Source organism: Gadus morhua, chromosome 18, assembly GCF_902167405.1.
Source record: "Gadus morhua chromosome 18, gadMor3.0, whole genome shotgun sequence".
Lineage (NCBI taxonomy): Eukaryota > Metazoa > Chordata > Actinopteri > Gadiformes > Gadidae > Gadus > Gadus morhua.
In genome coordinates this window covers 19,128,267-19,154,939 of record NC_044065.1, presented here as the reverse complement: position 1 = coordinate 19,154,939, position 26,673 = coordinate 19,128,267, and the positions used below count along the sequence as shown (strand labels likewise).

The window sequence follows — 26,673 nt, the reverse complement described above, 5'->3', positions numbered from 1 at the left end:
AGGTAAAACTCTACTGGTTTCAGTGCATTCCTCAAGTCCATGATATAAGTTCAACAGATGCTCTGTTCTCTTGTTTATCTACAGTCTTCTGTGTCTTCTGCATCGAATTCAGATGCTCTGTCCTCCTGTCTGCATCAAGTTCATAAGATGCTCTGTCCTGTAAGATGTTCTGTCCTGTCTGCATCGAGTTCATGAGATGCTCTTTTCTGTTCATGTATTGCACGGTCTGCATGTTACGTTGTGAATTGATTGAAGAAGGCTTTAGTGTCCTAAAACTAATTTTAAGGATCCTAAACCTTACACAGATTATACTTTAAGGTCAGGGATGCAAACTAGTCAGCTTTAACCCCCCCCCCCCCCCCCCAAATGTGGCAATGAAGTGAATTGTTTGAAATGTGGATTTGTGTCTGCCCTGAGAAGTGCTGCTCTGGGAGCATTCACTATTTTCACCCTATACTGTTAGTTTGCTTCCCTGCTTTCTTGTGTCCTGTTTTGGCAGAATCATCATAGTAATACAATATTTGCTTTTGAAGGTTCCTCTCTGTCCTGGGCTTCGTCATAAACATTGACACGTTGACGTCTATGGTTCCTGTGCTACTTGAAGGACAGCGATATGTCCTGACCTACAGATTCAGCCAGGACCATTTGGAACTTCTCTTTAACTCCATCAGAGCATCCGGTAGGTTTCAAAATGTATTTTTACCAGCCGCAACACTAAGTGACAAAGTTTCAGCAAATGCTTGGATTGTATTCAGTTTTTCGGTCCATATGTTTTTGTTTTTTTTCCATTTTTGGTAAAACATTTTAAAGCATATATTGAATATCTGTGTAATATACTCGTATATCTTGTGTTTTTTTAAGGTGGCTGGAATAACAACCCTAATGCCGGCCAGTTCAAATACATCTTAAGAAAGCTGATGGCCCAGTGTGGAGTTGTTAAACCATGCGGAGGCAATGTGACTGCACAGGATGAGACAGAGTCCCTATCAGCGGTAATCGACACCTCTACAAGCCTGTCAGCTGTAGATATGTCCTCTCTAGCAGGAGGAGAAGATCTTCCATCCCCGTTTGCTGACATTCCTGCCCTAGTACATGACCACAGCTACCTTCCCGTCCGCTACGATGGTCTTGTGGACAACGCTCTCGTGTACATTTCAGGTAAAGGCTGACTGAAAGTCGATATATATATATATATATATATATATGACCAATACTGCCAGTAGTCAACTCTGTAAGAGAACAATCTTGACAGTCCAAAAAAAGAAATGTCTCCTTAATTTCCCCACGCATATTATTATAAGTTATGATATTATACTAACCCAAATTTCAGGATTTGTTGTGAGACGGGCTCTGAAGAAGCTGTCCTGTGATGTCTGCCGTGCCAGCCTGGTGACAGACGCTGCATCTGCCATCAAGGACCAGAGCTACCACCTGCTGTGTCTAAGAAACAATGGAGGCCTGGTGATCCCATCAGAGGGCACAGTGAGGGTCGTCAGGGCAGCAGAGTGGCTCATTCGCCAGGCATCAGCTAGTTTCAGACGATCACAGCCCATCAAACTGCTAGAGGTCTTGTACATTGTACGGAAGAGGATCGGGTCAGAGGATGTGTTTGTGCTCAGGGAGCACATCGGCGACACGCAGTGTGGCATAGACAGCCACCACCATACGCTGCTAACACTAGTTGTGTCCTTGTTCTTTAAGCTAAGGCTACACCACATCGCTAAAATGACCACACTAAGCTTACAGAGCAACAACATGAGACAGAAGCTCAATAAAACAGTCCTTTTCAAGGGGCATTAGCCCAATGTTACGACCCTGGTGGGTCTCTCGGTGGGCCCGCCAATTTTTGCTGCCTCTCTCTCTCCACCCCCCCCCCCCCCTTCCCGTGAGGATGGACACTGGGGTTTCAGTGTTACCCTCACCCCCGTGTGCATATTGTATAGTTCTCTCCTATGGTGGCATCATGCCTTCAGTGTGCATATTGTATATAGTTCTCTCCTATGGTGGCATCATGCCTTCAGTGTGTATGTTCTCTGCAAACCTATGGTGGCATCATGCCTTCAGTGTGTATATTGTATATAGTTCTCTGCAAACCTATGGTGGCATCATGCCTTTAGTGTGCATATTTTATATAGTTCTCTGCAAACCTATGGTGGCATCATGCCTTCAGTGTGTCTTGAACAGCCACAAAGGTTGCACATATTATATTCATATTTTATCGTATTTGTCTAAATGCTAATTCACTGTAGATAGATTTGAGTGAAGTTACCAACACAATAGATTGCTGAGTTTTAATAGCCCATATATTGATTTAACATAAATAACATGAATACCTTGTGCATGTGTGTATTTATTGCACCTATCTGTTCTGTTTAATGTTCATTTCATATGAAAACACATGGTTATAATTAAATAAATACATTATATTTGTATCCTATATTTGTAAAGGGAAATCTTGTACCTATTTTAGAACATTATTCTATTTGTCTTAGAACCTAACAATTATTCATAAGTATGTGCTGTCATACCTACATCTCTGACGTTTATAACAAACCAAACCGTTTGAAAATCGGTTGAAAATTGAGCAAGTTATGGTTATTTAAAAAGTACATGAATCACTACCAACACAATGTTTTCTTTCAATATTCGCTCGGTATCTCACTATCACTATGGGACACGCCCCTCGCGCTGTCCCCCAGAAGCAATTTTACACTACGCCAGTCGTGACTGGCAAACAGACGTGACGTCTGCCTGCAGAGGAGGGGCTCCCTCCTACTACATAAGTCCCGTCGTCACGTCATCTCTTTAGTCTTTAACCTCTTCTCGCTCCTAGAAGCACCTCTCGGACAGAAGTCGTATACAGCCTAGCATACAGTTCCCAGAGCGAGCTAACCCCTCGGTCGCCGAACGCTAAGCCTACCGCTACCTCTGACCTCTGTGAGGCTAAAAAGAGCTAGACTGTCACCAAACAGTAGCTGCTAGTATCCACACTAGCCGCTAGTACCCGCACTAGCTTCGATCCCCGTGTCCAAGCTGACCTGTCGCCAAACAGCAGCTGGGCATAAGCGGAGAGAGACCATGCAGTCAGAGGTTGAACTTACCCTAACCGAGGGTCCGACAAAGTTCTGCGTGTGCGGGAACAAAATGTCGGGAGCGGATAGCCACGCCGCCTGCATTCGCTGCCTTGGGCTGGAATATGCCAAGGCTGTCCTTGCATTCCCGGCCACCTGCGAGCATTGCGCACGGTTTTCCAATAAAACCCGCAAACGCCGGCTGAATAAGCAGGCAAAGCTCTTCGCAGATGATCCGGTAATGGGGGTAACCGACCCACCACTACCGGAGGTAGCGGGAGGTTCCCGGGGGCTCTCCGCTACGCTGGGAACCAGCTGGGGATCGGAGGTGGACCTCACCGACGCTTCCCAGCCACTGGAGTTGACTCGACCCGATGCTATCGAGGCTAGCCTGCCGGTGGGGCCTGACGAAGCTGAGGGCAGTTACTCCGAGTCGGGGGGGGAATCTATTAGCCTCGGCTCTGACGAAAACGAGGATGATGATTCTTTTTCCCCCCGCACCGCGTCGCCTATGGTGATCGGCGGTACGGGCACCGCCTCCCTGAACCCGGCCGTCAGCATGGACCTCCACGAGGCCTGCAAGAGGGAGGCTGCGAGGCTGAACATCGAGTGGCCTGAGCCCCCGGTGGAGACCGCCACATCTCGCTACGAGGGCAAGCGACTCCCAAAAGCGAAGGCCTCAACCAGCCTGCTACTTCCGGCTTTTCCCGAGTGCCTGGATGAAGCGACCCGGTCTTGGAGCAAGCCTCTCTCGGCCAAGATCCCTGTCCAGGGTGGATCGGGGTTGGATTGGGGCGGTATGGAGGAAAAGGGGTTCTCCCATCTGCCTCCGGTTGAACCACTGCTGGCGTCGCACCTCCACCCAACGCAGAAGTCCGCCGTGACTTCGGCGAGCCCTACACTGCCGTCCAGAGCCGACTCCTTCCAGTCATCGATGACAGAGAAAAGGCGATGGCCACGACGGTGAGGGCGCTCAACGCGTCGTCGCTGCTGCTGGCCTACCAGGCTGAGCTGGCCCTGTGGGATGAACTGTGCGTGGTGACGGACCTGTGCCTGCGCCTTCACAGGAGCGCTGTCCAGGCGTCCGGAAGGGCCAACGGCGCTGATGGTCGCGCAGGAGAGGGCGAGGTGGCTGAACCTGTCCAGTCTCTCTCTGAGGGAAAAAACCCAACTCCTCGACGTGCCTGTGGACCCGAAAGGCCTGTTTGGCCCGGCGTATGACGTCATGCTGAAACGCTGGGAGGAGAAAAAGAGGGAGGGTGAGGCGCTGCGACTGTGTCTTCCCAGAAGAGCGCCTTTCCCCGCCAACGCACCCGGCCAGGTGTTCACCCAGCCCCGCACTCCTCCGCCGGCTTACCGCATCCAGAAGCGTCAGCCCCACCCAACCCACGGGGCCGGCCGGGGCCAGAACAAGCTGCCGGAGCACAGTGGCGGGGTGGCGCCAGGGGGCCGTGCGGCCCCTTCGGCTACTCAGGGGGCCGTGAAAAAACGGCGCGCTACCTGAGGCGCTGCGACCAGGGGGGTGCGGCAGGCCCGGCCAGACGCCGTCGCCGTCCCCCCTAGATGTTCTGTTCCAAACTCGGTTCGAAGAAGGGTTACAGAGGGCGTGTTCCAAGCCCTGCAAAAGGCGTGCAGAAGGCCGTACAGCCTTCACAGTTCACGACGCGAAGGAGTGAAGGGTCGGACCTGCAGAGAGCTCGGTGGAGCCGCAGCTGTGTCTCGCAGACACATGCATGTGTATAAGCACACGCCAGTGCCCCATGTGTCCCCCTTCCCCAAATCATTATTCATTAAAAATGTTTGCCAGCGCGCATCCAGGCTCTGAGCCGAGGGCGCAGCTGCTTGTGAAAACAAAAATGAAAAAAATGATAAACATAAAAAAGGAATAGAATGTGATAAAACGGTGCCTGGTGGGCGTGAGCGCCGTTGCGCAGCCCACCACGCCCGTTCGACCCGGCACGACAGCGGAACCAGCGACGCTGGGACCGCTGGCTGGCCGGGCTTACAAGAGGAAATCACCTTTCTAAGAAACAAATGGGCAATTCGGGTAGTGCCACCGGAGAAAAACCAAAGCGGTTTTTACTCGAGGTACTTTCTAGTCCCGAAGAAGGGAGGGGGCCTCCGGCCGATATTAGATTTACGCGCTCTGAACAGATACATGAGACAGTACAGTTTCAGGATGTTGACACACGCCGCTCTCATACGCTTCGTGCGCCCGGGAGGCTGGTTCACAAGCATAGATCTGAGGGACGCTTATTTCCATATCCCCATTCATCCCCCTCACAGGAAATATCTCAGGTTCTCCTTCCAGGGCGTAACGTACGAGTATTTGGTTCTCCCGTTCGGCCTTTCGTTAAGTCCCCGGGTGTTTGTGAAATGCACGGAGGCTGCTATCACGCCCCTCAGGTTGAAGGGAATGCGTTCAGCAACATACATAGACGACTGGCTTCTAGTCACACAGTCACCCCAGGAGGCTCAGGCGCAGACCAGCGTGCTCATATCGCACCTAGTGTCCCTGGGTTTCACAATAAACGTGCAAAAGAGTGTTTTGGTCCCTACTCAAAGCATAACGTTCATAGGCTTGTGCCTCGATTCAGTGACGTTCAAAGCACGTCTATCCGCGGAGAGAGTGGAAGCCTTTCAGGCTTGTCTGGCACTTTTTCGCAGGGGGACGATGTTGAAGTTCAGAACGTGCCTCAGACTATTGGGTCTGATGGAGTCGGCGCTGGTAGTAGTCCCACTTCGCCGCCTCCATATGAGGCCGGTTCAGCGATGGGTTGCATCACTCAGACTGAACCCGACGTGCCATGGCCATCGCCGGGTTTTGATCTCCATGGCGTGCGTCTCGGCGCTGCGCCCTTGGGGACACGCGTCCTTTCTGACTACAGGCGTTACCATGGGAACCGTCTTGGCGAGGAAGGTCCTTTCGACGGATGCCTCTCGGGCGGGCTGGGGAGCCGTATACGAGGGCAGATCAGTAAATGGCACGTGGAGCTCACATATGCAGTTTGTTCACATAAACTGCCTGGAACTTCAGGCGGTGTCACTGGCGCTGAAACATTTTCTTCCCTTTCTGAGAGGGCAACATGTTCTAGTCAGGACGGACAACACCACGGTGGTGGCGTATATAAACCGTCGGGGGGGCTGTGCTCCCCTCAAATGCACAGACTGACCATGTAGGTGGGGCAACGCCCCAAGGACTGGAAACTCCACGTCGTGGTCGTGAACCAGATATGGGAGAGATACGGTCGAGCAGAGGTCGATCTCTTTGCATCAGAGGAGAACACTCAGTGCCCTCTGTTCTATTCCCTAACGATGGGGCTGGATGCTTTGGGATACGAGTGGCCGCGCGTCCTCCTGTACGCTTTTCCCCCATTAGAACTGATCATTCCTACTCTCGCCAGGGTGCGAGAGAAGGGTCATGCGCTGATCCTTATAGCCCCCCGTTAGCCGGGGAAATATTGGTTGGCGGAAATAGTCCAGTTGCTGTGCGGCCAGCCTTGGCCTCTGCCTTTACGCAGGGACCTCCTGACGCAAGCGCATGGGAAAATCGTCCATCCTCATCCGGAGCGCATGGCTCTATGGGCCTGGCCCGTGAAAGGATGAACCTAACGACGGCTGGACTCCCATGGAATGTCATTACGACTATCCAGGGCGCCAGGGCTTCCTCCACGCGTTACGCATATGACGGGAAATGGCGTGCGTTTGAGGATTGGTGCGCGAAAGCTGGGGAAATAGCTTTCCAGAGTCCCGTGCCTGTTATTCTGACATTTCTACAGGATTTGCTGGATAAAGGCCGGGCTTTCTCCACTGTCAAAGTGTACTTGGCCGCTATATCGGCTTGTCACATTTTGGGGACAAATCGGCAGGTCAGCACCCTATCGTTTGCCGGTTTATGAAAGGTGCACGCCGTCTTCGGCCGGTGTCGCGGAGCTTGGCTGCTCCGTGGGATTTATCTACGGTGCTTGATGCACTGTCACGCCCACCGTTTGAGCCCTTACAACAGGTAGAGCTTAAGACGCTCTTGTTTAAGACGGCTTCTTTGCTCGCGTTGGCCTCGGCTAAACGCACTAGTGACATCCATGCATGCCCTATTGAGCTGTTGGCTTTCCATTCTCCTCCCAGGAGCAGGAGCGGCTGAATGCGCTCTGCCCGGTGCGGGCTTTACCCGTCAAAGGCAATACGGGAGAAAAAAAATAAAATAAAATATTGCCTTCTTTGGCAATACGGGAGTTACTATATCCCATAGTGAGATACCGAGCGAATATTGAAAGAAAACTTAGGGTTAAGAAATTAACCAAGGTTTTCTGATATATGAGTGAGGTATCTCACCAGACCACCCTCCTTGCCCGGAGCGAGGAAGAGGTGTTTTGCCTATAGACTGAAGAGATGACGTGACGACGGGACATATGTAGTAGGAGGGAGCCCCTCCTCTGCAGGCAGACGTCACGTCTGTTGGCCAGTCACGACTGGCGTAGTGTAAAATTGCTTCTAGGGGACAGCGTGAGGGGCGTGTCCCATAGTGATAGTGAGATACCTCACTCATATATCATAAAACCTTGGTTAATTTCTTAACCCTAAGTTATTGGTGAGCAGCTTACTGTGGTAAGATGGCCGCCAGTGGTGACGTTCGACTCCATTGGCCAGCAGCGCGGACGAGGCATCTAGTTAATATATCTATGGTTTTGCCGCTCTAGCTGTCAAACGCTGGACCGGAAGCGTACCAACCCAGATCACATAGTCCGTATAGGCTACCATAACGTTGTACCAGTTGTTTTATGAGTACATATATGGCCCTGATGCCCATGATCATCTGTTTGTGCTTGCAATGATTGTTGCGGCGATCTACCGGGAAGTCTGCCTGCGAGTGGCTGCACGTGATGGCCTTACTGCGCATGCGCGCAACAGCGAGCGGGCAGGTGGATGCAATTGGTTTAAATGAGCAGTGCGTGCCAGAGACAAGGGAAGAGACGTGTGTTTGTTTAGTTGTTTGCAACGCGGCAGCAGAAGGAAGAGCTCTCAGACAAGCACAGAGTTAAAACGGAAAAAGATCAAAGAGGCTACCGGTAAGCCCAGTGCCGTGTTCCAATACCCGTACTATCCGTACTTACTAGCCAAATTTTGAGTACGTAGTACGTTCCAATTCAGATCCGGCGAAAAGAAGTATACTTCAAGGACCCGGATGTCGTACTCAAAACGGGCTAATCGTTAAGTGTGGATCGAAGTACACTTTCCGTAGTCAACGGCAGCCATCTTAGCTACGTAGCGGAAGAGGCGGAGCCAGGCTGAGCCAAAGTCTGCGCATTTTCCACATAGCCTGCATTAAGTCATTATGTAGTTTTTATAGCTGCTAGGCGTAAAGAGTTCACCGTTCAAAGCGGGATGTTTATTGCGGGGGAGGAGCCGCGGCGGCAGTCGTGATCGTAATTTCCGGTTAGTGCACCACGGAGTACTCGATTTGGAACAGCACTCGCATCTGAAAAATTAACGTACTCAAGTGAGTACGGAAATGGCTTTCTGGCGTTCAATGCCTTATTATCGTTTAAATACTTTTTGCCTAATTTAATATACTTACCTTTTGCCTGATTTAATGTACGTTTGTGTTTGAAGGGAAACATTGATTTAATTTGTATTGTCCCATTTTTGTATGTTTAAAGGTTTTTCACCTCATCTTATTCATCATGCTGGTCAATACTGGTCAAATAAAAATGAAGATTGAGTGAAATCCTTTGTCTGGTCAAGTCCTTCCCGTTTCAAGTGTGGGAAGCCATGGTGATAGAAATACACTTGCCAATGATAGTCATTTTAATTCATAGTTACTTTATGCAAATTTCTGCTTTCCATAGATGGACTGGACATACGTTCTTTTTTTAAAAGAACTCAGCCAAGTGAGAGAATGTAAATCTATCAACAAAATATATAATAGATTATTACCTAGAGTTAGCCCTTATTTCTTTGTTGTTAGTTGTTCTACTGTATTATTTTGTATTTTTGGCTGACAGCACGAAGAAGGAGATGAGGATAGAGAGGGAGAAAAAGAGAGAGAGCAAGATGAAACGGGTGATAACATGATCAGGTGGTAAAGAAGACCATAATAATAATGACCACATTTATTGCATTTGCCCATATTTATCCACTCAATCTTTAAAAACTGCTCTGTCCCAATGCACATGGACAGGTTATAGTGTAGGCCTACATATGCTGTATTTATTTATGTTTACGTTACTAAGGAGAAAGAGAAGAGCAGGGAGAGTGTTTGGAAGATGAACGGGAGCAGCAGACCAGAGAGGTGCATGAAAAAGCACAGATAGAGGAGCAAGTGGAAGCAACAGTGTCTGCCGATATGGTTCTCATCATATGTCACACGTGCAGAGCAGTTTCTGAGGCCAAAGAGTTTTTTGACATGCTGGACAATGTCTACAATTTTTTCAATTCTTCTCCTGTGAACCACCACATTTTTGAAGAAACTCAAAAAATCTAGTGTTGCAGCAACTTGTTATCCAACACACACTGTGCATGTCAACTGCGTTCCGTGAGTGCAGTACTTGCAAACTTCCCTGCCATCATCGAGTACCTCTCCACTATTAACACACCCCTCGCAGTGGGAGTGAAGGCAAAACTCAGTAAATTCTCTTCAAACTATTTGCTGTTTGTTTTCCAGTCTCTCCTCTCAGTTACAAAAATGCAGTGACTTATTCTCTTAAGGAGAAACGCAGCGATGCCACATCTAACAAATTCCTTTCTGAGCCAGATTTGAAAGCACTGGCACTTCACTATCGCATTGACCTTAAGTCAGAAGAGGTGCTGATAGCCAGAAATTTCTTGAGGCGCAGAAGAGAGGGTGGTGGTGATGTTGGGAACATGCTTGCAGTATATAACCTGCTAGATGCAGACATGTTCCCTTCTCTCAAGGCAACTATTCAGGCTGCAATAACCATATCAGTCAGCAGCTGTAGTTGCGAAAGGTCCTTCAGTGCTTTAAGACGTCTCCATACCTGGCTCAGAAGGACCATGGAGCAAAAGAGACTCCATCACCTAGCAGTGATGTCTGATGAGAGTGATGTTCTGGAGAAAATAGATCCTGAACGAGTGATTGATAGATTTGCATCCTTGAAAGTGAGGCGACATAGTTTAGTGCTCCCAAAATAGTTCTGTCTCCAATAGTATTAGTCTAGTACAGGTTGTACTTGCTGATTTTTTTGTTGTATTTTTGTATGTTGATACAATATTCCAATATCAATAAACAATATTTTTTTGAAATTCGCATTATACTTTGTCTTCAAATTTTTAGTATCCATTTTCCATATATACCATTGTGAAAAGGTAGCCCCTCCTTTTCACGTACATATGACACTACCCGCAACACGTAAACTGATCAACACACACATACGCATTCACACATCTGTTTAGGTTCAGTATGACGCACGGTGCCGGCAACCGCGTCTCTTCATTAGACATATTGATCACAAACAACACAAACATTTCAGTTACTTGCATGTAGACATCCTTGCAATTGGTTAGGTACCAGCCGATATGCTCCATAACCCATTCTCTGCCGTTAACCCATACATTTTGCATGACACAAACAGACACTGACAGCCACACCCACTTCCTGGGTCCCCAAACATTTTGAACCCCGGGAACATGAGCACCTGGAATGCAATCATTGCCTGATTGGGATGCAGGAACATGACTTTTTGTAAGGGGGGGGGAGACGTTATTTGCTATGTTTAATTATTATGCTATTTTGCATTTTTGCAACAGTGAACTTTATCATCAAGATTCAAACTGTTAAGATATGTAATGAAGTGTGTGGTTGAATATGATTGCATTATAAAATATAAATGTATTATGGTACTTGGGTCGGTGAACCCCCATGGTAGTTGGTATCTACTATTTTGGGTAATTGGTTGGCTTTATTTAAGCCCGGTATTTTCTGCTTTCAAGGGTTGGTGGAGGCATAGAGAGACGGCTTGCTGTGAGGCTGGTACATGTTCATGTTAATGGGACTTTGCACGAGAGCAACCCTCTAGTTGATTTTTGGTTTTGTTTATTAAAGTATTTTGTTTGGCTTTGCCATTTCACTTTTTCAAACATGGAAAATAAATCAGTTTTTCACCTAATTCGTGCTGCTGGCTGAATTTTTGTGGCCTACTCAAAGATCTTCATTGCGTCCTAAACCGCTACATCCCGAAGTGGAAGTGAGTCGGGAGGCTCATTTTCACAACCATGTATAGTGTATTTTCAAAACCATAGTCATTTCTGAGGTTCTGTCGACCAATCAACAGACAGTTTTAGCTAGTTTTAGGAAATTTAATATACCTCAAATTTGTTATTACAGTTCACATCCATTTGATCATCAAAACAGTATTTTTTTCTTTCATCACTTTAGTGGTTTGGAATTGCATTATTTAGCTCACACTGCCATATATTGGCTTAGACATGCATCAGCATAATAACTAAGAAAATAATGGTCGCAGAATCTTGGACAGGACTAAAGAAAAATCATGGATAATATAATACTACATAATACATCTACTGTGTTTATAACTCAAATAAAAATATTAATTTATAAACAATGTATTTATACTTTAAGAGCTAGAGACTAGCCAACATGTGTTTAATCCTCCCTCTCCCCCTTTATATACTTCAAATACCCCTGTGGCTTCCTTGGGGCTGAGCCCACCCAAAATTCAGAACCTAGAATCGCCTCTGGCATACACTATAAAAGGGGCAGGACACAATACCAAAACATGGAAGTAACTTGGGACGGCAGCTTAAAAGAAGTGTAGTGCTCGTCCTTTCCAAAACATGGTAATCCCGTGCAACCAAGGCATCTACAAACACCAGAGAGGCAGCCGGTAAGAAACCGAGCTCATAAACGAAGACTGGACAATTGAATTGAATGTCTGTGTAAGCGCTAGCCCGCTACCGTTAGCCACGGGGCCGGTGTAGCACCCGATTTGGTTCCACCCCAGTTCCTGTTCCCCCTTACGCTGATTTACTGATAGTTGCTTTGTTACCGTACGTACTTGAGGAAGAAAGGCAAATCGAAAACAGCTGGATGTACGGAAAGCGAAATGGGACCAACCTCACACCAGGCTGTGCAGCAGTAGTCGTCTAGTCTGCTACGTTGAGTTTAAAGTCACAACGCAACTATAACACACACACGTTATTCATGAAGGTATTTGTTAGACCATTCATTGTCAATCTTTGCAAAGGAATACGATTAAAGGACAAAAATAGAGGAAACCATCGCCATCAATAATGTATTTATTACGGCTGGACAAAGATTACAAGTTTTAATCGCATCGTTTGGTGAGACAACTTGTGATTAATCACACTTTTATCCACTCCAATCTAAGTTGAATGAGATATCAAATTGAAGACACATTATCATTTATACCAAATGTACTTGGCAATAACTTGGCCAAGTGATCTTGAGGGAGTTTTATTGACTCACCCAGTGTGGTTTGAATATGACATGTACGGAACACCACAGATTTGGGAATTGTAAACCGGCTGTCACTTACTGCAATTGTAAAGCAACAGTAGCTATAAGTGGAGTTAAAGTCAAATAAGTAGCGCCACAGATTTGGGAATTGTCAACAGGCTGTCACTTACTGCAATTGTGCACCAACAGTAACTACAAGTGGAGTTAAATTCAAATAAATAGCGCCACAGATTTGGGATTGGTAAACAGGCTGTCACCTACTGCAATTGTAATTAAATGTACAGTAAGCGGAACTAAAAACAAGAATTTTGACATTCTGTGGGCAAATCCTTTTCAAAATCAAAGTAGGCCTAAAAAAATAATAACACGCTTTAATGCGTGCATTTGTAAAGAAAACGAACAAGATTGCGTTAAGGCAACCTTGTTAGTTTAGGCGCCAACTTGCCCAGCCCTAGTAGCCTATTTATTGGACGCAGGCATGAAGGCATGCATAACAGGCATAATTGCTCTCCATGGCTGGATTTCCTTCACACCCTGTGTGAAACCACCTCAGACAGGCATCACACGCAATCTGAAAAAAAAGAAGGCAGCATTAGGCTGCGCGCCAATATTACAGTATAATGCTTCTTACCCAAGTAACGTTTTTCGTTTTATCAAAGGTGTCTTCCACCCCACAGAAATGACACAAGTCAACACGCTGATGAGACGGGTTCAATCCTTTTATGAGGAATGCGCGTCGATTTGAAGTGCTCACCAGATCCAGTCATGATGGTGGTGGCTATTTCCCTCCTCAGGTCATCTATGTTTGATGTCGGGAAATGTAATGAGCTTGACCCTTCCAGGAGGTGTTCAGCAAACTGAAAGTGTGAGATTGAGCCCATAATTCACAGGTCCCCCAATACGTGTTATAGCATAGCGATATGTAATTTTTGCCATGTCACATAGCCCAGGCCTACTTTTAAAGCAAACACTCCGCAAGATGTTGTGTCCTCTTGGAGTGGATGAGCCAGTGTCACATTTCCATCTTGACACATAGTTTTCTCATCAGTGCTCTAAAGAAAAGTTAGTTAAGTTGTTACTAGTAAACAATTCAGTTACAGATGAACAACAATGTGACCAAATGTCACTGGTGTGGGAAAATATAGGCTAGTTTACCTTGTTGTCTCCAAACACTTTTTTTTCTTTGCTGGCGACTCTCCTAGAGTCAGCAAGAATACATATTTTTTCTGATGGATACATGGCCTTGGAATTTTTTTTTTATTGGTCATGGAATTGTAAAAGTATGTAGGCCTATTAAAATTTTGATTTAGGGACAATTCCTGGGGACTCCTTTCTTTGTCACATACTTACAACAAGAAACCAATGGTGGCAGTCATTCACAATGGCTAGAATGCATTTATAGGTAGAGGAATCCAGCTGAGAAACGCATCACAAATAATGACTTTCATAGGCTAATTATAGCATATCTGTCATTAAGCGCACCTTTTCACCCAAATAACCCCCAACATCAACTGTGTGATAACTGGTGGCTTGCACTTGCAGCACTGTGAACAAATAAACCCTCTGCTTTCAATCCTAGAGCCGTGACCAGCACCACCACCACCAACTTGTTTCAGCACACCTTCAGTTTTGGATTTCTTTTCTGCCACATGGCGGTCATGGCAAATGTCCACGTGGTAGGCCTTTGATGCTCCATGCTGCCTCACCATTACACTGAGATATGTATTTATTACCTACATCAACATTAAAAAGGATTAATACTTTGTATGTGAAGCCATAATGCCTTTGAAAATCAAAGAATATGCACCTCACTCTCCAACTCTTGTCCAGGGCCCAGCTGGAAGACGTCTTGGTAAAATACCTTGTAGGCCCCAACTCTGGACAGAATAACATGGCTTTTATAGCCATTCCATGGTCCATGATGCCTGTAACACAAAGGAACCTTAACAAACAACGTTTTTGAATAAAGGGCATTGTTGGGTATGTATCACTTACGGCTGCGCACAACGTCATCCTCTGGGATTACTGGGTCCAGTGTGCTGCTGGCCAGAGACTGTATGGGTGAAGGGAATTGGAGAGAGGATGGAGCAAGTGGTGATTAGCAGGCAGTGGGATGATAGGAGAGGTCAAGAGGGGCCGGTAAAGGTGAATGTGCTGAGGGGATAGTGTCAATGAGAGGTTTTGGAGTTGGAGTTGGTGGTATCCTGTGAGGGATTCGAGGGGTGGGATCTGTGAATGGTTTGCATTAATTTTGGGATGTTGCCTTCCCTTGTCATCCCGCAAGTCCGCACTTTTTTTCTCCAATTTGGAGATAGTATATGGTCCCAGCCAGGTGCGCTCCAGTTTCCCCCCTTTCCTCTTCTGCATACGGATGTTCTTCCGGAGAACCCTCTGGCCAACAGCAAAGGCAGACATGCTTCTTATTTGATGCCTTTTGTGCTTTTTTAAGAACGTTCAGCTGAACCATGGCATCTAATCTTTCTTTCAGGGCAATGCCTGAAGACACCACTGCGTTTGCCACAATGTCCTCCACTGAGCTGTCCACCTTTTCCAATAGAAAAATAAACAAAGATTAAAAATGGAATTGGACAGGTCAAATTACCTGACATAAGTGAGACCCATCATGCCATACCGTGAAATCCTCTGCCACTTCGCATGGGTAACGTGCCTCCATTCCGAACATTAAAAAAAAAAGGGGAGAACCTGGTGAGGTGCGCCTTTGTTCTCAAGCATGGTTTTTAAAATGTCTCCAATACTACTAATAGCTCTTCTACAATCCATTTTGAATCATTTTCTAATTACAGGTTCACCTCTGAATTGTCCCATTCAGGTTTTCGACAAGACCATTCGTTTGTGGGTGATATGGAGCACAGACTCCTCTTCACATTTAAAAATGTGCAAATGTTGGAGTTGAGCTGTTTCAAAAACATGAAGAGTACAATTTAGCAACAGATGTGTTTTGTATTGCATATGGTACATAGAACATCCTGACCATGAAGAGCAGTGCTGGTTTATTCACCAAGCCAAAATTCACTAACCTCATTCACAAACTCACTGCCCTGATCTGTGAGGATGCGTTGTGGTGCACCAAACCTGTAAAAAAGGTTTCTGATGCACTGGGTTACCACCCCAGCACTCTTATTTGGTATGGCATAGACCTCTGCCCATTTGGTATAGTAGTCGACCATGACACACGTATACATGTTTCCATCATCTGATGGAGTTAGTTTTCCCACCAGGGCCCTGTACCACGAAGCTCGCTTAGAGGGTTAGCGAGGTATGTTGAGCTCCAAGCCTGGGTTAGTTGTACCACGAAAGTCAATCTCTTTTAGCGTCACTGTATCACCATGGTGACTTATGCTCGCAACCAAACCTGGTCGGGACCAGTTTTTCGGCTTAGTCTAGCTGGAGATCGGCTACTTAAATCGGCGTGCGCAGCTTCCTAGCCCCTCCTCCGACAATGGCGTCACCATTTTTGGGTGTTACCGTGGACCTCGGCGCACGTATCGTACAGGCGTCTCTCCGGAGACGGAGGGTTTTTCAGGACAGAACTGATCCCCTGGCATTTTCTGACCAAATTCTTTATGAGAGATACAGATTCTCAGCAGAGGGTATTCGTTATCTGATCGACCTTGTTGGACCGTATGTAGGCAATGCGACACGGTCAGACGGGCCATCACTAACCAGTTTTTTTAATAGTTTTTTTGTTTCGTTTCGTTTCCCTCTTGGAAGGATGCGTTTGTTTTTTTGTTTTTTTAGGGCTGGGCAAGTCAACGCGTTAAATACGCGATTTATTTAACAGAATTATTCCAAATGGACGCACGTTCTCTTTTGGAGCCTTTTTTTTTTCCCATTTAGATTTTCCAAGGTCTTGCCCACAGAATGTCAACATATCAGAAATGATTTGTTTAGTTTCACTGACTACATTCAATTATCCTGCCTGTTTACAATTCCCTAATCTGTGGTGTTCCGTAAATGTCATATTCAACCCACACACTGGGTGAAACTCTCTAGATCACTTGGTCTAGTTTTTGCTTATTAAGTAGGCTACATTTGGTATGAATGTTAATGTGTTCCATTTGATAATCTCATAACTTCATTGTGACTTTTGTTCAATAAATACAATGGCCGGAAAAGATTTGCTCTTGTTCAATTATTTTATTTATTAGCCGTCGCATCGCCATGCAGTTGCTGTGAAAGTAGGAAAAATAACATTTCAGTAGTCAGTCGAGCTTCACCAGAGAAAATCTAAAAATAGCCTACCCTCTCGAGGAGCTGGATCTCGATCTTCAATTTTTTTTTCACCAAGACTTTGATGTCGTTGTCCAGCTCCAAGTTGCGCTTGTACAGCGCCCTTATAGTGTCTGTTCCAATCTAAAGGCATTATGGGTTACAATCGTAATTCAGTTACCATGGTCAAAGCCTTGTGGCGCACCTTACAAAAGGAATAACCTAAATAAAAACCTTGTCTGTCCCTCGAGAAGGCCTTGAGGAGGTTGAGGTTGAGGTGGATGGCTCATCCAATGCCATTTCCCTCTATAGAATAATTGAGTCATGTGAAACAGTTACAGCACTGCTCGGTTGAGTTTCCCAATTGCGATGGCTCTTTAGAAAGTTCAAAGATGGCCCCACGTTCAACGTACATTAACCTTGGTTAGTCAAGTGCCGTGTTGTCCATTATCCCTTACATAACCGCTATGTCAGTGACTCAATTAGGCCTAGGCATTTTTTAATCTACAAATTCATATTATAGCTGTGAGAATTGTTACGAAAAATCACCTCCATAGTCGCCCTGGAGTCACAGGCCGACAGTGTTTCCTGCAAGAATCAGTGACACCTATTATAGGACATTCTTTCAAAAAAATTAAACATTTAGAAGAATACCTGACACTGCTTTGATAGTTATATACCTCTGATTGGAGATTAATTGTCGGCGGCTTCTCCAAAACAATGTTTGTACCTTCAACTAAAAATGACACGATTCATTTACACTCAATCATTTCACATTTGATTAGCAAGACAATTATTTATGTCCATTGCCAATACATGAATACATACTCGTTACAAACGGGTTCGATGTCGAGGCAGTGGGGTCAGACGACATCCCCCCATCCACTCCTACCATCATTGGCCGACCTTTGTTGTTGGCAAGAGCCAACTCCTCCGAGATGGTGAAGGGCGGTGGAGCGGTCCCCCTCCCAGTCGTATTAATTTTTGTTTTCTTTTTATTTGCTACAGGTAATCAACATGAGATTAAAGGTTGGATCCTAGGCCAATGCAAATCATAGGCTAGATTCACCTGAAATTATTAAAATGGATGCTTACAACTTACCACATTGAATTATGTTTTTATATTTATTTTTCACTTGGGCCCATGTTCGTAGGTGCGTGCTGGCACCACATCTATGGGGGTAAAAGGCATGATGATAGGCCTACATGATATTTTTTAGACAATGTGCAGAATCTTTTCACTCACGCATTAACACGGTCGGCTATTTTTTGCCAGCACGCAACCCTAGCCTTATTATGGGCAACCGTGTTCCCCTTGGCTGTAATTTGTTGTTTAAATTCCTCGTACGAATTCATAATTATGCATTGCTCGTCTTGAGTGTAATACACCGCTCTTGCTCGATCCATTTTGCAGAAGTGAGTCAAATGACGCGAGAAACGCCCCTTTTATGTGAACGCGCATTGAACCTAAAGCGGAAAACCTGGTTCAACTGATTGAATCTAAAGTGAGCTTCGTGGTACTACTTAACTTTGATTGCGAGTTGCGGCTCTGTCGAGCCAGGTTTTCCTAAGAAAGCCTGGGTATGTTCAGCGAGCTTCGTGGTATAGGGCACAAGTCCATCCCAACTAACTCCAGTGGGTGGTCAACCTGAAAATCACAAAATGTATATCATTGTTATCAAAAAATAAGCAGGGTTGTTGTTTACAAGTATTCAGTCAAATGAAAGGCTTAGTACATACATGGATTGGGATATATTCTGGCTCCTTTTTAATGGAGAGCCTGGTGTATTGGCATTTAGCACACTGTGAAACCTGGGGCCGTATTCACAAAGGATCTTAGGGCTAAAAGTAAGTCCTAACTGGCGAATTTAGGAGTAACTCCTAAAAATAATGGGCGTGTCACTCTTAAATTTAGGACTCCTAACTTTTTTCACTAAGAGCAATTCACAAAGTATTTTAGGCCTAAAAGTAGCACCTAAATCTAGGAGAGCTTAAAAGTCCTCGAGAGGACTCCTAACTCACTAAGACCTATTCACAAAGGATCGCAAAATGGCTGCGAGACGAAATGCGTTGGAGACAATGGAAGACTGAGTTGATAAAGAGATATAGGCTTAATCGTGAGGGCAGTAAAATTGTTGTGGAGTTAGTGCGGGATGCAATAACATCCCCGACTAACAGAAACAATCCAATTAGTCCCGAAATAAAATGTTTGGCAACACTGCGCTATTTAGCAACAGGGAAAATGCAACTTTGCAATGCCGACGATTTAGGAATATCGCAACCATCAGTCAGCCGTGCCATAAACCAAACCATCAACGCGCTCTCTAGACCACACATAATCCAACAGTTTATCCGGTTTCCTTTGGACATTCAACATTTACACAGGATCAAAGCCAACTTCATGGCAATTGCAGGTATGCCCGGTGTGGTCGGGGTTATTGACGGGACGCACATAAAAAATAATTGCGCCATCAAATGACGAGGACGCGTTCGTCAATAGAAAGAAGGTGCATTCCATCAACACCCAGGTTGTTTTTGATGCAAATTTTAACATACTGGATGTTGTTGCAAAGTGGCCTGGAGCTACCCTTGATTCGCGCATCTTAATGGAGAGCGGTCTGAGGCAGCTTTTTGAGAGGCACCATGTACCAGTTGGGTGTCACTTGCTGGGTGACAGTGGCTATCCCTGCAAGACGTGGCTCTTGACACCCTACCTCAATCCACAACCGGGAGCACAGTTAACGTATAACATGTAAGTGATTACGCAGATTACGCTTAGTCCTATGCGTAAAACACATCGTATTGGCTCTTTGACGCCTTTTATTTGTTGAATCCATATTAATTATTGTTAACTGTTTTCCTTAGAGCACACAAACATACACGAAATGTTGTGGAGAGAGGAATTGGGCAGATGAAACGTCGGTTTCATGTCCTCCACGGCGAAATTCGCCTCACCCCAGAGAGGGCAAGCACAGTAATCACTGTATGTGCCATTCTCCACAACCTCTGCAAGCGGAGGAACATTCCACAGCCAGAAGATGATGACGACGATGAAGAGGACGACGATGATGATGGCGATCAACATGACGAGGAATTTGGCCGTGTGGAACCGAGTGGACAGGCATTTAGGGATCATTTTGTGAATACACATTTTAGGTAAACACCTTGGCACAAATCAGTCAACACACGTTTGTGTAGTTCAAAACATTTATTTTCTTTCAATTTTTCCATCTTAAGACAGTAATATTCAGTCTTCATTTTTATAAGCCGCTCTTTCGCTTTGAGGACCTTTCTTTGCCTTTTTAAAACCCTCATTTCTTCTCCAACAGTGAACTGGCACCAGCAGCAGGAGGGAGAGGAGAGCCAGTGGGTGCAGCAAGAGGGAGAGTTGGAAGAGGAAGAGCAGGGAGAGGAAGAGCTGTGAGAGGAGGTGCAGCTGGAAGAGGACGAGCTGTGAGAGGAGGTGCAGCTGGAAGAGGAAGAGCTGGCAGAGGAAGGGCTAGGAGGGGTAGAAGAGGAAGAGCTGTTTGATGTGATGCTGCAGCTGCAGCAGGACTTTGTTCTTCATTTCTCCTGTGGGGAATATATGTATATAATTTGTCACACATTTTTGGGAAGTGGGTTGACCAGTGGCGTCAATTCAGCCAAAGCTAAGGTATGGCAAGGTTACTAGTCACATGACTTAACTACAGTATCAATCAATATACATGCCCAGCAAATAATCATAACAAAAGTGATCCCGCTAACGCAACTATGGACACAAACACTTAACTACGCACGTCAATCAATCAATTCAGTCAAATGCGCCGTTACGCATCCGTTTTCAGCACCATGGATAGCAAGCGGCAGAGTTAGAGAGCAGTAATAGCCTTTCTGACAAACACAATTTCACTCATTCTGTTCACTTCATTCACTATGTAATTGCAACAATATCACGTGAACATACCAGGTAAACTGCTGTAAACTGTTAAAGTCCAAATACAAAGAGGAGAGGGAGGGAGGGAGGGAGGGAGGGAGGGAGGGAGAAGAAAAGAGAAAGAGAAATCATATTAATAAGATGTTCGGGTATCTTACTTTGAGATTAACTTTCTTAATTATTCCACAAGTGGATAACGGCGGGGCCTCAAAGCAGCAAAGTTATTGACGAGTTCATCTGCGTCCAGGGATTTTACGACAGCAGGCTCAACAGCCATCAACATGAGGTTTGTGAGCCTGTCATCGCTCATGGTGGTCCGCAGGTAAGTTTTGACTCTTTTTAAAACGGAAAAGAATCTTTCGTTGGATGCAGTGGAGACAGGAATTGTTGCTGCGATCTTGAATAGCTTGATGACCTCTGAAAAAGCGACAGACATGGTCTTCAGTCGTGTCAAAGCCAGCATTATGTTTTTCTCCTCCTCCACGTCCTCCTTCATCTCAAGTTCAAGGAAAGCTTTTGCTGTGTGACACTGGGAACTGAGAAGGGTGGTGTCGATCAGTTCATCATAGAGTTGTGCAAACTGTTCCATTTTAACTACATCCATGAAATGGGGAGATGAACAATCAAATGCCTGGATAGCATTAAGTAGCTCATCATTATCTGTAAATCGGCGATCTAACTCAGAGATGAAGCGGTCCAGTGTTTCAAAGTATAGTCTTTTTTCTTGGTCATCTCCTGTTTGTCTCTGGCCACTGGATGATCCGACAATAAACCCTGCCAAGGCTTTGGACACACTCCGTGCTCTTGCTGGTCGCAGAGGGGCAGTTTCGCTGCTTGGGAGGCCGAGCTCTGTGGAAAATGCCTTGGCTCTGCTCAGTGTGTCCTGGTACTCTTTATCTGACCTCATCTTTTCCAGCTGGGCCTTAGTACTCCGTATGAGATTGGAAGCCATCGTGATTGCAATGTCTTTTGTCTGAAGCTGTTCAGACAGTCCATAAGTGAGACTTAAGATTTTTTCTAGGACATGAAGACGCACAACAAAAGTGACTGTCAGCATATTCGTCCGAAGTCCAGCAGCTTCAGTTGAACCCTCTGCATGAGCGTCAATAGTGGCATCTAACACAGCTAGTATAGCCTCGTAGCGCAGTTTTATCTTCTGTAGAGCCCTATACCAATACAGCCACCGAGTGGGACAGGTGCGCTCCAAGTGCAGTATTTTGTTGTGCCCCAAATTCTTTTGAGCCTCAATGAAAAGCATGTGTCTGGTATTGCTATTTGCAATAAAAGTATATAGTGTTTGAACAACACTAAAAAACTCTGCCATCTCTGGTATTTCAGTTATCGAGCTCACAAGCACAAGATTTAGTCTATGTGCATGACAGTGTATATACGCTGCATGCGGCACTTTTTCACGTATTAAAGCCTGCACACCACGCACATTACCCCGCATAACACTTGCACCATCGTAGCATTGTGCAACACACAGCTGAATATCTAAACTCGATAATTCCTTTATTATTTTCTGGGCCAGGGATTCAGCTGTCAGCTCCATCATGTGATAGGTTCCAATGGCTCTTTCCTTTATAATCCCGTCATGTACATAACGGATCAAAATGGCCAGCTGCTCCTTCTTAGACAGGTCTTTCGTTTCATCCACTAAAACTGAAAAGTACCGTGCTTCTCCTACTTCACTTATGATTATACTTCTGGGCCCGTATCTCTCAAGAATTTTTGTGCAAAAAGTGGCTCCTAGCAGCCAAATTCTAAGAAAATTCTCAGAGGCATGACGTTTTCTTAGAATTTCCCCTAAAAGTGACACGAAAATCCCAGTTAATATAAAAGCTATTCCTCAAGAGTCCTAGCGCTTAAAAGGGCTCCTAAGGCGAGATCTGCTAAGAGCAGGGAAGAGGACTTTTAGTGGCTTAGGAGTTACCCTAAGCAGCTGCACAAAATGGCCAACAGAGGAGGCAGGAGAGATGTCCTGCAAACACTGGATGACAGGGAATTATTGAGACGCTACAGATTGGATCGTGCAGGAATCATGTTTGCGGTGGATCTCCTTAGAGATGCAATTACTTCACCAACTCGACGCCACAACGCTATTACACCGGAGAACAAAGTAATCACAACCCTGAGGTATTTGGCAACAGGGAAAATGCAACAATGCAGCAGTGATGACTTGGGTCTGTCCCAATCCTCCGTCAGCAGAGTCATCACCCAAACACTGACAGCTTTGTCACAACCTAATATTGTGACACAATTTGTTTCATTCCCGCTGGATGCCCGCACTTTACACACACATAAAAGGGCATTTATGGAAATTGCAGGATTCCCTGGCGTTGTGGGTGTAATTGATGGAACACATGTGAGAATAATTGCGCCATCAGAGGACGAGGCTGTCTTTGTTAACAGGAAGAATTTCCACAGCATCAATGTGCAAATAGTGTTCAATGCGGCCTGGAAGATTTTGGACATTGTGGCTAAATGGCCAGGCTCCACACATGATGCGAGAATGCTCTCCGAGAGTGGCATCAGACAGCTTTTTGAGAGACGCTATGTGCCAGCTAATTGCCACTTGTTAGGGGACAGTGGCTACCCATGCAAACCATGGCTCCTTACACCTTACCTCCAGCCACGCCAAGGGCCCCAACTAAACTATAACAGGTAAGCCAAACAATACAAAAATCATGGAAATGAAATGCAAGCAATATGTTAGAGCATCCAAGTAGTGCAATATTTCCATCAAATAATTAAAGGTCTGTATTCTATTGTAGGGCCCACAAGACAACAAGAGCGGTGGTGGAGCGTGGCATAGGGCAGCTTAAGAGGCGCTTTCATGTTCTCCACGGAGAGGCGCGGCTGAGGCCTGAAAAAGTCAGCAAAGTCATCATAGCCTGTGCAATATTACACAATATTTGCAAGGTTAGACAGATTGCAGAACCTCTGGAGGATGGCGACAACGATGAGGATGGTGGTGAAGAAGATATTCACATTCCACAGGGGAACCTAGCCCAGAGTGGACTGCCTTACAGGGCAAACTTCACAAATTTACATTTCAGGCAAGCTGTAGCCCCATGTCATTTGAGAACTTGTGATGGTATTAAGAACTACCACAGTTTTACTGCACATCACCTGCAATTGTTAAATGCAAGACACAGAACACAATCTCTAAATGGTTTATTTTTTAGGTGTTCAATTTTAAGGCGGTAGTACTCCTCCTGAAGGGAAAGGACTTTTTTTTGTTGTTCAAACACATCAATTGTGAGTTGCAATCTTCTCTCCTGCAGGGATGCTGACGGAGCAGGTGCTGCGGATGGGAATGGTGTTTGATCCGCCGGGCTATCCTGAGTAGCAGCTGCAGATGTTTCAGGCGGCAAACTTGATGGGCCCGGTTCTTGTGATGGCTCAATGCTACAGAAATACATAGGCCTAGTTTAATTATTGTTTTGATTAAATTAATTTAATACAATGAGCATGGATAACACATTAAATGGCTTCTGCAATGAATAAACACTGTTGATATGAATAACCCTGTGTCCTACCTTTGCTGCATTTCAAGGGCCTGCATCATTGGCAGCCCGGTGACACTGACCTCAGAGTGTCCCAGGACTTGAAAGACAGTGTCAGCCACCTGGGACAGCCGCTTTGCAGGTGGTCCACCCCCTAGAAAGAAACAGTCAATGAACACAGTACTTAGGCATGTAAATTAACTTTGCCAGCAGGAGCAAGTTGCCAGATTATGTGGTAGGCCATAGTATTTTGCTCACCTGTGAGTGAGGATTCCCGCTTGTGTGCTGCAATCTCATCTTTTGCCTTGGACTGCAGCACATACCACCTTTTCTCACAATCGTCGCCTGTCCGCACCATCAGTGGAAAAGAGGCATTGACTGTTTGGGATATTGTGTCCCAGGCGCGCCTCTTGCCCCTGCTAGTGACAGTTGGGCCAAATTTTCCTCGTAACATACCTTTATGTTCGTTCACCAACTGGGCCAGCAACAAACATTGCTCCTCAGTCCAGTTCGGCTTGCGATTCCTTTTTTTCTCCATTTTCTGTGTTTGTAGGATATTTGTTAACAAGCCTTCATAAATAGACCGGCCAGCAATCACAGACATTGTTAAAAGCTGAGCTGTGTTACCCTCGTTAAGTTCACACTGAGTTGTAACGTTGCAATTTCTACTTCATTAAGGACAGCCCCTTGAGATAGGCCATCTTGTTTTCAATGGGGTCCATATGGAAGTGAAAGTACAAAATATGCCAGCTAGGATATTAATATGAGCAAATGAGACACAAATCATTATTTGAACGGGGTGTAATGAGCTTAAGTTTTCACATATTTTAGATTCTAATGTTAGGCTATAACCCCTAGAGCTTACTATTCATTTTCCAGATATTTTCTTGAATGTGAAATATTATTTACAATTATAGTCTGCATAAGATTAGAGTGTATAATTATGTTTATTGATTTGAGGGTACATCCTTTGCTCATTATCACCAAAAGTTAATTTTCATCAAACTTGTAGGATCAACCAATCACGGCTTTTGAAATGATGACTCATACCTAGCAACGGGGTCAACCACACCTCCTCACTAAGATAGGATTTTTCATCCATTCCTGGCTCAGAGTTCACTGAAAATGTTCTGGAATCACTTCTAAGCTAAAACTCCTGGCAAGGAATTTTTAGGTTAAGTTAGGAGCTCTCTGAGAGGATTCTCAGAATCTTTAAGGATACGGGCCCTGATCTTTTCCACAATAACTCTCACCATATCATTCTGGGCTGCTGGGGAAGAATAGTGCGCATACCTGCGTTCCTGTTTGCTTTTCACGTTCCTGTCATCTGTTGCAATAACGTCCAAAAGTTCAAGTAAATTTCCTTTATTTTCAGCCTCATCTCTCTCGTTGTGGCCACGGAGAGGGAGGGCCTGTCTTCCCAGAAATGACGTGATTTTGAACAAGGATTTGACGTGAGCCCGGTTCTCCTGCACCTCATCTGTCCTGTTTGCGTCAATCCGACTTGCGATGGATTCCTTATGTCCGCTGATCACAGCCTTAAAGTTAGACCACGCTAATGCAGCACAATTGTGTCTACTGCTCCCTTGATGATCCCGGAGATTTTTTTTCATGTTCTTCCAACATGTGTATCCAGTGTCTATGAACACACGCAGTCCATGCCTGTCACCTGTTAAAGTTGAGGCTCCTCCAAAATGACGGCATGCAAAGCAATAAACTGCATCTTCTTGCGCAGAATATTCAACCCAGTCATATTCCTGATACACACTGACATTAAAGCGTCTTCCATTTCTAGTTGGGAAGTGGGTCAAACGAGGACGCCTGAGTCCGTCTGTTTTACATCCACTAATATCCTTCTTCTCTGCTCCAGTTGACCCAGAGGCTGCTACTGCTGCTGCACCCGGGCCTTGACCTTCCTTATCGCTGTCCACGTCTGATCCAGCTCTTTCAATCTGAGAAACTGGTGGGGACTCAGACTCGGATTCAATTCGAGAAGTCGGTGTGGACGAGTTCTCAGCCTCCATGCATGTAGTCTCCGTCTCCCTTTTAGCATCTGCATCCCCGGCGCAGGTGCTGGAGTGGCTAACAGCCTCGTTAACAGCTTGAATCCCACCTTCACTACCTGGTCCTTCTCCCTCCGCTGCTGGGGCAACATTGGAGCCATCACCTTCACCTGCCTTTTTTTTTTATAAAAAAAGATTCTAAAGTTCTTTGCTTTATTTTCATTTTAGTTAATTAGCTTAGCCGAAAAATTAAAAAAACCGCGATAACATGACCCGCTCTGACCTCCGGCGGCTTCTCGTCAGGAGATACCACATTTCAAGATAGGGCGGGGGGATATGTTACGATAAGTATTGGGAAAGATAATATCTAGACTAGAAAAATCGATTGTGTTGTTCTGATTTTCATTTGTAGTTAATTTTTATGCATTAAATAATAGAATAATCAATACAAATTGACAGAGTAATTCCATACATTTATTTAAAAAAAACA

At 45.4% G+C, this 26,673-nt stretch overlaps 1 protein-coding gene and 1 long non-coding RNA gene across 2 annotated transcripts; one reads left to right on the top strand and one right to left on the bottom strand.

Moving 5' to 3' along the window:
* Window positions 1-16,989: 16,989 nt before the first annotated feature.
* LOC115530635 (uncharacterized) lies at window positions 16,990-17,941 on the bottom strand. The gene is made up of 4 exons (XR_003973754.1): window positions 17,584-17,941; window positions 17,436-17,491; window positions 17,305-17,343; window positions 16,990-17,061 (listed from the first exon to the last, which is right to left on the bottom strand). It is a non-coding gene; the product is annotated as an uncharacterized LOC115530635 (long non-coding RNA).
* Window positions 17,942-22,985: 5,044 nt separating this feature from the next.
* LOC115531620 (putative nuclease HARBI1) lies at window positions 22,986-24,023 on the top strand. Its single transcript, XM_030340974.1, has 3 exons — window positions 22,986-23,335; window positions 23,446-23,645; window positions 23,959-24,023. The coding sequence occupies exons 1-3, from the start codon at window positions 22,986-22,988 to the stop codon at window positions 24,021-24,023; spliced, it is 615 nt and encodes a 204-aa protein (XP_030196834.1).
* The last annotated feature ends 2,650 nt before the right edge of the window (window positions 24,024-26,673 follow it).

What these genes read in the sequence shown, in the direction of transcription:
- LOC115531620 (XM_030340974.1), top strand. Translation starts at nt 22,986, where the DNA reads ATGGAAATTGCAGGATTCCCTGGCGTTGTGGGTGTAATTGATGGAACA. An exon ending in CCCCAACTAAACTATAACAG is followed by an intron (nt 23,336 to 23,445) that starts GTAAGCCAAACA and finishes ATTCTATTGTAG; the next exon opens with GGCCCACAAGACAACAAGAG. An exon ending in CGACAACGATGAGGATGGTG is followed by an intron (nt 23,646 to 23,958) that starts GTGAAGAAGATA and finishes TCTCTCCTGCAG; the next exon opens with GGATGCTGACGGAGCAGGTG.